At 29.2% G+C, this 12,257-nt stretch overlaps 1 protein-coding gene across 1 annotated transcript; it reads left to right on the top strand.

The window, feature by feature from the left end:
* The first annotated feature begins 247 nt into the window (after nt 1–247).
* LOC113863800 (glyoxysomal processing protease, glyoxysomal) lies at nt 248–6,113 on the top strand. Its single transcript, XM_027497521.1, has 13 exons — nt 248–458; nt 565–611; nt 722–899; nt 989–1,099; nt 1,569–1,712; nt 1,895–1,987; nt 2,127–2,230; nt 2,490–2,575; nt 2,658–2,752; nt 2,837–3,524; nt 4,630–4,834; nt 5,345–5,436; nt 5,665–6,113. Exons 1-13 carry the CDS (start codon nt 393–395, stop codon nt 5,925–5,927), a joined length of 2,172 nt encoding a protein of 723 aa, XP_027353322.1. The 5' UTR covers nt 248–392; the 3' UTR covers nt 5,928–6,113.
* Nucleotides 6,114–12,257: the final 6,144 nt, after the last annotated feature.

The following is a 12,257-nucleotide window of genomic DNA, read 5'->3' as shown; positions in this document are numbered from 1 at the left end:
CACCGATTAAAATAATAAATTATACACAATATATTTCATCGATTAAGATTTTTTATTTACCTTTGTGTAAAATTTATTATTTTAATCGGTGAATTTTATTAGAAAAAAAAATATAATTTATTTTAATCAATTCAATTTATAAAAATTTTAAATAATATTTTCAGTAAAAAAAAATAAATTGACTACAATAATTAAAAAATTTCTCTCGAAATAGTTATTAAAAAGAAAAATCATGCAACTATCCTATGCCACTGGAAAGAGCCCCTGAAAAGAAAAACTATTACACGAAACATATATTAACTTGTAGCTTCTACTTCGAATTGAAGGTATTCAAATCCCAGAGTCCCAGATTGCTCCCAATCCACGGACACCACTTTCTCTTCACATCATAAATGGCTACTTCGGAAGCCGTTGATTTTGCTCGGAATTTCGCAGTTATGGTCAGAGTTCGTGGTCCTGTGAGTTCCTCTTTCTTTCTCTTTCTTCTCAAATACATGGTTACTGCATAATCATGGTTCACTCAGCTTGCAATTTCTGTTTTTCCCCTAACTTTTCACTTTTCAGGACCCAAAAGGGATGAAGATGAGAAAACACGCTTTTCATCAATACCGGTTTGTGAACCCTATCCATATCCATAATCTTATTTTGTTTGTTACTCACAGTTTCGTTTTTTAAGCCTTTATGGTGGTGGGTTTTGTTTTCTCCTTTTGGATACGTGTAGTTCTGGCGAAACAACTCTTTCAGCTTCAGGGGTGCTTTTACCTGATACCCTTGTTGACTCTCAAGTAGCTAGGCGTCTCTATGGTGACTACTATAATGAGGATAGGGTATTGGTTGTGACAGTTGCGTCAGTTGTTGAGCCTTTTCTATCCTCCCAACACAGAGAGAATATTCCTCAGGTTGGTGCTCTTAGATTTATCAATGGATAAAGTTAGATAGTTAATTTGTTTTGTGCTTGTGTTTTAAATTGCTAATTTATGCTTTTCAGGGTAGGCCTGAGTTGGTTTCTGGGGTTCGGATTGATGTTATGACAGAGAAAACCAATGAAAAATCTAATCAGGGAACTCCTTGTTGGCTTGTGGCGCAGCTTTTGTCATTAGTAGGCATTTTGATCCTTTTTGTTCTTTATTTCTCCACAATTAATGGTGTGGTGCTCTTGATAGTTTGTAATTTAATTGAGTGATTGAGTTTATGACATATTCATTATTGTGAACGCTGTGTTTAGTTAGTGAGGATCGTTAAGGTACATAATTAGCTTAGTCTGATGTCATTTAATTCCCAACATTCTTTCTGGATTGTATGCGGATTTTTGTCTTTATTCCTAATGTGTTTGTTACAGTTGCTCATATTCATAGAAAGGTAATGATAAACTTTCAGTTCATAGCATCATTAGTTTTTGGACAAAAATTTAGTATAAGGGCTTCTATAGTGACCTCTGTTAAATTTGATGGTTTGTTATTTTGACAATTTGTAACATTTGTTTCTTAAAATGCTAGGATTTTTTTTCAATACTCTTTTCTAATCATTATTTGTTAGTTCAATGCTAATCATATTTCTGCATCATGCAGGTTGATATTCCTGATTCAGCTGATTGTCTCCAGACTCTTATTGAAGCATCTTTGGGCTTGCCAGAGAACGAATGGGAGGTTGGCTGGTCTTTGACATCTTACAACAATGATTCTCAACCTTCTAAAGAGTTTTTTCAAAATCAGGTTAGTTAGCCCTTTTTGTTCTTCATAAATGTGTTTCTCATTTTGCTATAAATTAGTTTACTTGATAAAGTTGTACATAAAGAGAGATCCTTGTCAGTAACACAATTAGGAAGTATGATCCCTTGTCAAAGCAAGCTCAATATTTTTGGATGAAGAATGATAAATCTTGTATGATATTTCAGGGAAGATTGGCTGTGGGAGGATCTGGCAGTGCAAGTCTTATGTGCAGATCACTCACTAGAATGGCCATCCTTAGTGTTTCTTTATCTTTTATGGTATCTTTCAGTTTTATTTTTCTCCAGTTGGATTCCTTATGCCAACAGCTGTAACATAACAAAAGATAATTTTTACACGTGGAATGATTTTACTACTGGATCATGGCTCATGAGAATAACTGGTTGATGGTTGTATTAGGATTCGTTGGATAGTAAAGTATCAGCCATGAATAAAAGGGGTGATTTTCTTCTGGCAGTTGGGTCTCCTTTTGGAGTCCTGTCACCTACGCACTTTTTTAACAGGTATTATTTTTTTGTTTGGATAAAAGAAGAAAATTAGAATAACAAAATGTGAGAGTTACTTCAATTATGGTTAAACACTCTTCTTGCCCATGTTTATTTATTTATTCATTTTATGTTTCCATGAACTGTGGGGAATTTGGGATCAACTATGTGTTGAGTACAGGCTGTTATTTTTCTAATACTGTGGTGAAGTGTATATCAATGTTTGACAAATTTTGTATCATCCATGTACTTTGATTTGGTTGCTTGCTTGAATCAGTATATCAGTAGGATGCATTGCAAACTGCTATCCTCCTCATTCATCTGATGGATCATTGCTGATGGCTGACATACGCAGTCTTCCTGGTGTGAGTCATTTCTCTGTTGCATAATCTATTGGTTATTTATGCAATTGGTTGTGGCTCTGTTTTGACACTCTACCTACCAGGAATGGAAGGCAGTCCAGTTTTCAGCGAGCATGCATATCTTACTGGTGTCTTGATCCGACCATTGAGACAGAAGACAAGTGGAGCAGAAATCCAGGTACCACGAATGCATGCTCCTTAGTCAACATTATCGAAACCTCCAATTTAACTCATCATGCAAAACTCTAGTCTTTGGTAACAGCTGGTGATTCCATGGGAGGCCATTGTGACTGCTTCTAGTGGCTTGCTGCGGAAGTGGCCTCAGAACACGGTGAAAGGGTCATATAATCAGGAGAACCCTCATGCTGTAGGAAATGGGCCTGTCTTTGACACCACCACGTTAGCTGTATGCTCTAGGAATAAACATGAGCATTTAAATTTCAGTAGTTCCTCACCCTTACCAATTGAGAAGGCAATGGCTTCTGTCTGTCTTGTTACTGTTGGTGATGGAGTATGGGCATCTGGTGTTTTGCTAAACAGTCAAGGTCTCATACTTACAAATGCTCATCTGTTGCAACCGTGGAGATTTGGTAAAGCACACATAAGTGGTGGGGGATATGGAACCAACCCAGAAAAATTCTTGTCAATGTTGGAGGGATCCACTTATCTTGGAAGCAGAGTTGAGAGCAATCAAGTTAGTCAAACTTTACCATCAAAAATGCCAATTCATGACGACCATAGAAACATTTGTGTACGTCTTGATCATATCAAACCTTGGATTTGGCGTGATGCAACAGTAGTTTTCGTCTGCCAAGGACCATGGGATGTTGCCTTACTGCAGCTTGAATCTGTTCCAGATAATCTTTTGCCTATTGTAATGAATTTTTCCAGGCCATCCACAGGATCAAAGGCATTTGTCATTGGCCATGGATTATTTGGCCCTAAGCGTGGTATGTCCTTCCTGATCTAATTTATCTGTTTCTTTCTTTGTTAGATGTCCTGATGTACAGTGAATGTTAAGGTTGTTCATGATGACATATCTGCCATGCCAAAGTTCCTTCAACTGTTTTACTATTCCTCATGTTTGTTTGATTTTCTTTGTGTTTGGAGTTCCTGCTTCTGCTTCAGCATTTCCATCTATATTTATTGGGAAATACAACAAAGTTTGACCTTCATTGAAATGGAACTGTTGTGCAAAATAATCAAATTTCGTGCATTTCTAATGCTTCTAGTTCCCTCTGACACATCATTGAGCAGATCAGCTGCAGAATGCTTCAAACAACCAAGAAGTAAACCTTTTTGATGAATAAAATAAAATTTATCTTCTGTATGGAGAGGAATAATTGCATCTTTGTATATTTTTATCTATAACTTAGATATAAACCATTATAGAACCTTCACCTAATAGTAGCTTTAATGATTATTGGTCCTTAACAAACTTCTCTTGCAAATATTAGGTAAAGACTTCGCAGGGATTTCAATTTCATAGTTCATACTGTTAATAAACTCATCAATAAAGCACAGTTATAGTCAAAATATAAGTTTGAGTACAACCCATGACCTGGGGCTAAGACTGCAAATATGAAAATTACAATGGGACTCGAGGATTTAAAATATGTAGTTAACTGAAATGGCAGCACCCTAAAACCTAATAAGCTAAAAAATTTTGATATGGTAAGGTCTGACAGAACATTACAATCAACCCCATGATCAAAACTAGACACAAATACATTGGTATTTTAATCTTCAGGCTTATGCTTCTTTTATTATATTTCTGTCTGTTTCATGCTTACCTTTCAAAACAAGGTAGAACAAGCTTGCATGTTTGAAAACCTCAGGGGGCATATGCGTCGATGCAAGTGATATTTGTATAAAAGAATATTCCTTGCTATTCTTGAATTTTTGTGGCTATGCTCTAATATATATAATTTGTTGCTGGTGTGATTGGTATGAGATGTTATGCTGTATCCAATTTATGAAGAACCAATTCAATTACTGTGGGTTTTCTTTGTATTTCCTTTTGTTTAACGTTGGATGTCTTCTTTTTTCAATTAGGACACTTCCCATCTGTTTGCTCTGGTGTGGTGGCAAAAGTGGTGGAAGCAAAGACTCCTCAATCTTATCTGTCCATTCAACCTGAACACATGCACACCCATGGGCACTTCCCAGCAATGCTTGAAACAACAGCTGCTGTTCATCCGGGTGCCAGTGGTGGTACTGTGATCAATTCAGATGGTAACATGATTGGCCTGGTTACAAGGTAACGCCACCGCCATAAATATAATGCTATCACCTTGTCCTATTCCTGTACCAACAGAATTTATGTTCATTGTGTACTGAACTGCTAGACTTTGATTCAATTGGTATCATAGCTCAGGATCAAGGTTTTAAAATCAGAATGGAAGTAGGTTGTCTAGTGTTTAATGTCCATGTGTGTTGGATTTCCAGCAGGATATTGCTCTGAGGAAGCTATAATTTGCAAATCAAATTTGCCTTGGTCTTACTAAATTCATGCTTTGATGACTACAATGATCTATTTGGATCGAATTCTTTAGCCCTAGAGACTTTCCGTCTCTACTGACTGCATGAGAGTGTTTTCTTGTTTTTATTTACTAAGGAACTCAGCATGCTCTGGCTGGTCCAATTCCTTTTGTGTAATATAAGCTTGCGTTTTTTTTTTTTTTTTTATGAATTTCTTTATTGATTGTTCCTGAATGGTTGCAGATTAAACTTCCATATTTAATTAGATAATATTTCTTTTTCGATACAGCAATGCAAGGCATGGTGGAGGAGCTGTAATACCTCATCTTAATTTTAGCATTCCATCTGCTGCTTTGGCACCCATCTTCGAATTCTCTAAAGGTATGCTTCTACAGCAATTGTTTAGTACTGCAATGAACATAACCTTGTGTTGTTCCCACCTCAGCTCTCCTTGGCTAACAATTTTGGAACACAACACTATAAATGAGAACAATCAATAACATTTGGAATCAGAAATCTTGGAAAACTGGTCATAACAGTACTACAGTAGGCAAAAATACAAATTATTTTTCCACTTTGCCATCTGATGATGGGGTTCTTCCCCTGCAGACATGCAGGATCTATCAATTCTACGGATTCTAGACGAACCAAATGAATACCTTTCATCTATATGGGCATTGACGCGACCATCATATCCCAAGATCCATCCTATGCATGATCCACCTCAGGCTGTTACAGACAATAATAGTAAAGAAGAGAAGGGTTCTCGGTTTGCCAAGTTCATTGCTGAAAGAAAGGAAATTTTCAATGGGATTTCTCATGTTGGAAAGAGTGGAGTGCTTTCTAAGGAAGTTATTCCTAGTAAGCTATGATCTCTGATGAAGTGACTATGTTTACTTCCGCTGAATGACAGTGACAAAGCATTGCTAGCATACAATGAAGTGACCATGTTTTCTTTCCTGTATTTGTAATTTTCTGACTGAAATCTTCTGAACTGCATTGTTAGCCCAAAGAAAATCAAGGAAATAAATTTCCAAATGATTATGCTTTTACTTTGTTGAAGTTTACAACTAATTTTACACTTAGTTATTCTTTTGTATTTTAAGTGCGTTTGGGGGTTTGGGGGTGAATAACTTAATTAAATATCTATTATGTGAAGGTTCATGATATAAATCTGATTATGAAATTTACTAGAATAAGTTAAAAAAAATTATTTTGATAGGTTATATAAAAATGAGAATCGTGTGTTGCATTAGTCAGCTTCTTTATAAATTGTGAACCCAAAATGTTGAGAAAACAGGGTGGTTGGACGAGTGCATACTTTCTAAAGCTTTTGCTAGCCATCTTATGCATTCCCATTAATAATTCCAGCAAGGCCAGGAAGACGAATGAGTATGACGTTGGAGCATATTCAATTAAATGAAGTTTTCTAAATCTAAAATTTAGTGTGCTGCATGGTTCCAATTTGTGATTCGGTGAATAAGTTCGCAGTTTTGTTAAGAAATCATTCCCATTCTGCAATACTTGTTTGCAAAATTAAAACTAAAACTATGAACACTATTGGAAGAGCAATTACGTCCCCAAGCGTGTCTTTGCTAATTATAACAAATTACAATGTTTTTTTCTTGGCAGGACTCAATCTTTTTCTAGTTTTTTTAATTGTTGGTTTCATTGGGACTCAAATTTTATTCAATAGTAGAACGTTGAAAAATGTATTAGAGAGAATATATTATTACTATTGCTCTTTAATTGGTCGTAGAATTGGTAAGGATATTGTTAAACATACAGCTGTGGAAATTGAATTGGAAATTTAACTAAAGCACCAACCCGTCCTTTGTTTGAGGGTAGTAAACCATCAGATATAACTTAACACAATCAATTTTAATTCAGTTAAAAAAATAATAAAACTGACGGGAAAAAAATGTATTAAAACTTGTTAATGTGTCCCAAATCTGTATAGATTTATATGTGATATAAATGTGTGTTTTTGTTCTGCTTTGTAAAATCATCACGACTTGACAATATAAGATATTAAACATTTATGAATGTAAATGAGCAGGTAATATAATACCTATCCTCGTACCTGCGTTTTAAAAAAAAATCTGGTACTCGTGTGTGGTATAAATGTTAATCTTTGCGCGTTTGTTTGAGAAAAAAAATATTTATAAAGAAAAATATATTTATATAACTTCATATAAGTATTATAATAATAATATAAAAATTCAGTACGTAATTATCGAACAAGGAACAAACATAGATAAAAAAATAAATATTCAAATAGTACAAGTGCTAAATATATTTTAATATAATAATTTTTTAAACTAAAATTCTTAAAAATCATAAACAAAATTAAATATTTAAGTTATTTGTCAGCAATGATCCTGTCATGTGTGAGATTTGACTGAACGATAATAGTAGAGCGACGACAAGATAGATCTGTACAATGAGTGACCTGTCGTGTGAGATTAATTGGTAACCTTTTGTGCCAACATTAACAACTAGCTCTAATGAGTAACGATTCATAATTGCTGCAATAGGTTTGAATGAGACAGAAATTGAGAATGAAAGTAGAGTTAGGACAAAGAAGTTTAAATACTAAACGATAACAAGAAATTGACACTATATTTTTTTTAAAACTTTTGAATTTTGTAAGAAAAATAATAAATTTAATTAAAATAATATAATATAATTAATAATATATATATATATATATATATATATATATTAATACTAGTATTTTAACTCATGTACTACACAAGAGTATTTTGTCAAAAAATACAAATTTTTGAAAAATTATTTTAATGAATTAAATATTTATAATGTATATAAATTTTAAAAAAAAGAATTTGAATAAACGATAAATGGTCACAACAAAATTTTATAATAAAAAAATTATACTTTTTTATCTAAAAAATTAATAAATAAAAATTAACAATATTTTTTTATATTTTATATCTTTTTAAAACTTCTTTAAATATAAGTAAATGGTAATAATAATATTATTTAGATTCAATAGATTATAGTTATATTTATAATGTACATGTTTATAGAAAAATATTATTTTAAATTGAAATATAAAAAATAAAATTTAAATATTATCAATAAATAATAAGCTTACGGTAATAGTAGGTTATTATAAAATTTATAAAATATTTATAATATATTTATTATTTATCATTCACTTTATGATTTAAATATTAATATGATTTAATTAACGAAAATATTTGTGTGAAAAATATTTTATATGTGTCATATATAAATAATTTTTTTTAAAATAGTTAATTTTATATTAATTATGTAATAATTAAATTGTATTAGCCTAATTAAATGATATAAAATAGTAAATAAATTTTTCTATTAAAAATATAAATCAAAATAATTATTTTAATTTACTTTATTATTGAATATATTTTTATATTTATCTTATATAACTTCACATAAATAATATAATAATACAAAAATTTAATACATAGTTGTACAACAAAATTTAAGTATAAATTAAAATTTATATAAATAGTATAATTAATATATATATATATATATATATATATATATATGGAGTGAGATAAATATTTAAATATCCATATCTGCACATATTTCTATTAAAATTTATTATTTACCATACCTATGTCTTTACTTATGTAATAAATAAATACTTTATTCATTATAGATAAATTTTATGGATGTCTATCATTTTCTTTATCCATTGTTATCACTAACAATAACAAGAGATTCGATAAAATAAGAAGAGTTATTAACAATAAAGAAGAGAGAAAGCATTTCCAACCAAAGGAAAGAACAACTGTGCAGATTATATTGGATGAATGGTTGAGTGTGAGACATTGTTGGGGTAAGGGAGTAGAGAGAGGGAAAATATTATTATTATTATTATTATTTTCTTAAAGTTTAATTAAATTATAATGTGACAAAAAGACATGAGTTGACAAGATATAGCTGAATGTTTGTATAAAACTACCTTACATTGACAGCAAATAGGAATTTAACTCTTAAAATGTGTTAATATTTAAATGAAGTTGTTATCTCCTTTGCTCCTAACACCAGTTTGTGGGGACATAATTCTACAAGTAAAACAAGAGTAAAATTAATTTATTTAAGGATTCGCTAGTATACACCACTTGTGTATTTTAAAGAATATCTTAGTAAATTATAATTTTATTTTTTAATTATTAAAAATATAGTTTGTTAATATTTTATTTTAAGAAAATAGGTATACCTTAGTAATTATGAATGTAAGTATGTATTCAGATAAAACTAAAGTATTGTACTAAAATATTTTTTATAATGTTTTTAAGATGATTCTATTGTCGTTTCTAAAATAATTTTATGTAAAATATTTTTTATTGATTAATTAAATTATTAATAATAATAATAATAATATTTAAAAAATGTTAAATAACGAATGGTAATAGAAACTTTTCTAATTTTTAATTAAAATAAAAATTTTATTTCAATTACATAGGATAACATTAAACATAAAATTTTGATAAAGATTAGACTTAAATTTTGTTTTAAAATGACAAAAATATTTAATAAATTACACTTAAATTTTATCAAATATATATTCATTTATTTTTTTAAATATGCTAAAAGGTTTCTTCATGATAATTGATAGCAAACCTTTTTAATAAATATTTTAGTTTTACTTGATAGATAATTTTGAATATTCTATTTCAAATTTATGATTAATTATAACTTATTTTAGTCATTTTCTCATTGTATTTCTAAATGAACTTTACTCTAGAGCTCAGAATTTTTAGCTTGAGTTTCACTACAATTCCCATGACACTGAGCATCACCCATTTTTCTTGGGAGCTATATATTGAAAATAAATAAAATTAACAGAGATGCTGATTGTAAATAATGAAGATAGAGTATATGTAGTGACGAAATTCGGAAAAAATTTCATTTAGCCTTATGTCATTAATGATAACAACAATGAAAACTATTATACACAAATCCTTAATTAAATTTTAATGTATAGAGTTACTGATTTTGTTTATCTCTTATTCAATGCTATTTATCATAAAAAATACTAACAGTATATTTTTTTAAAATACTCTTTTTTATTACATCTTTTTAAGACCACAATTATCTTTCATTGGAAGAGAGGAACTTGAAACCAAATTTTAAAATAAAATAACTTCTACTGATTACCATACTTTCAACTGTTAACAAAAATGTATTATAAATAAAACAATATAATTTTTTCTTAATTTAATAATTGTCATTTTTAATTAATTTTAACTAATAATTAAAATCATATTACCAACACTTAACTTTATAACATCAAAACTTACAACTCTTCGAGATAAGGTACCTTTATGCATAACATGCAGTTATAAACTATATGCATTGTAAGTAATATTGCTCTTTTATTTTAGGTTGGCTTTAAGGAGCACTTGTCTTGTAGGGTGAATATAATTAAATTAAAAATCAATTTAGATAAAAAATAAATTAACAAACACTTAAAGAATTAAGAAAAAAAATAAATTAACAAAATAAAATTAATAATTTTTTTTATGTATTACAATTTTTAGAAAATTAAACAAGGAAAATTTATGAAAAAAATAAAGGTGTAAATTGGTTATAAGTAATGATAATAATGTAATTTATTTTATTCTTACATCTTATAAATAATCATTAATAAGTTAATCCAAATTGACTCTAAATTAAATAAATTTTACTTATTGAAAGGCATGACACTTAAGGATTTGTTTAGAAGATAAAAATGAATAAAATGATGAAGTATAATTTGTATATTATTTAAGGTTTTAAAATAAATTAATTAAACAAGAATTTAATGAAATAAATTTTATTTTATTTTATCAATATTTTTTCTTTCCTTGAATTCGAGAAATTTGAGATAGATTTTTCTTTTGTTATAATGAAAAAAGTCAATTCGTGTTACATATTTAAATATGGTGAATAAATCTACCACTGAAAATTTTTTGTATACACAAAATTTTAAACCCAAAATTTTACTTAAGCGATACCGAACCACTTACTACTTGAACGAACCTCTGTTGGTAAATCATTTTCTATCTTTAAAGAACAAAAGATTGACCATGAAATACTTATCATTAGTAAAATTAATTGAAATATTTACTCTTAAAAATCACTTACACTTTTTTTTCTCTCTCATTTATCATATGCTATTATTTAAAATGACATTCCTATTAACTTTTATAAAACAATGACAATACATTTAACTTTTAGTTTTTGATATTTTTAAAATTCTATCTAAACAATTCAAATTATCTAAGAAATAATAATTTTAAAGGATTTTGTTAACTTCAATCTTTAAGATTGAGTTTAAGCATTCACAAATAGAAAATTTTTATAAAAAAAGTACATAGTTATTATATTAAAATTATAAAAATACAATAAATATTTTTTCTAATAAAAGTACTTTATTTATTTTTTAAATAACAAATGCAATTGCAACCTTATCATTTATTAATCCCAGTGACTATTTTGTTAGACATTAATTACTCACCCACTAGCTTTATTCCTTCACGCAAGAAACATATGATGGATACTCAAACTTAAATAAGAAGTTTGTCAACAAAGGCAATGATTAAACTAGAATTGAAACACGTTCTCTATATTGAAAATTGAGAATATAATACAGTAACTGTAAAGATGAAAGAATAGCTACTATGTACTTGTTTTATTTTCCAAAACTTATGAAACTAGTTGCCCAAATGGTGTGGCATACACACACGCACAAGTTTTTTAGAAATTTCATTGAAGGTAAAAGAAAAATAATAAGAGAAAAGAAAGAACAATAGTACAAAAACTTTGACTGCAAAATAATTTTGTTTCAATTTTTTTAATAAAATTAACGAGGTCGTAAATATTACCTTTAAATTAGACTATCACATATCAATATCTAGTAGTTTTTGTGATTGAAAGTTTAATTTCATTTAAATAAGGTTTCAGATTTAAATCTCATGCACGTTCATCGTTTGGACAAGATTTTTGTTATACTTATTTTGAAACATTATGTTTATCATTACACTTTAGAGCACAACCCATCAAGATAGTAGAGAAAGTTATTTATGCTAAAAAATTGAAGAAGCACGCAAAAAACAAATATACTTCCAATGGCCATGTAAGTCAAGCAAGATTTCTTATGCAAGTGAAAACAATATATTCTCATAGATATAATTGATGGCTGC

The sequence above is a fragment of the Abrus precatorius genome, unplaced genomic scaffold, assembly GCF_003935025.1.
Source record: "Abrus precatorius isolate BTA unplaced genomic scaffold, Abrus_2018 Scaffold10, whole genome shotgun sequence".
NCBI classification, from domain to species: Eukaryota; Viridiplantae; Streptophyta; class Magnoliopsida; order Fabales; family Fabaceae; genus Abrus; species Abrus precatorius.
The sequence above is the reverse complement of the archived record's forward strand: the minus strand, read 5'-3'. Positions and strand labels throughout refer to the sequence as shown.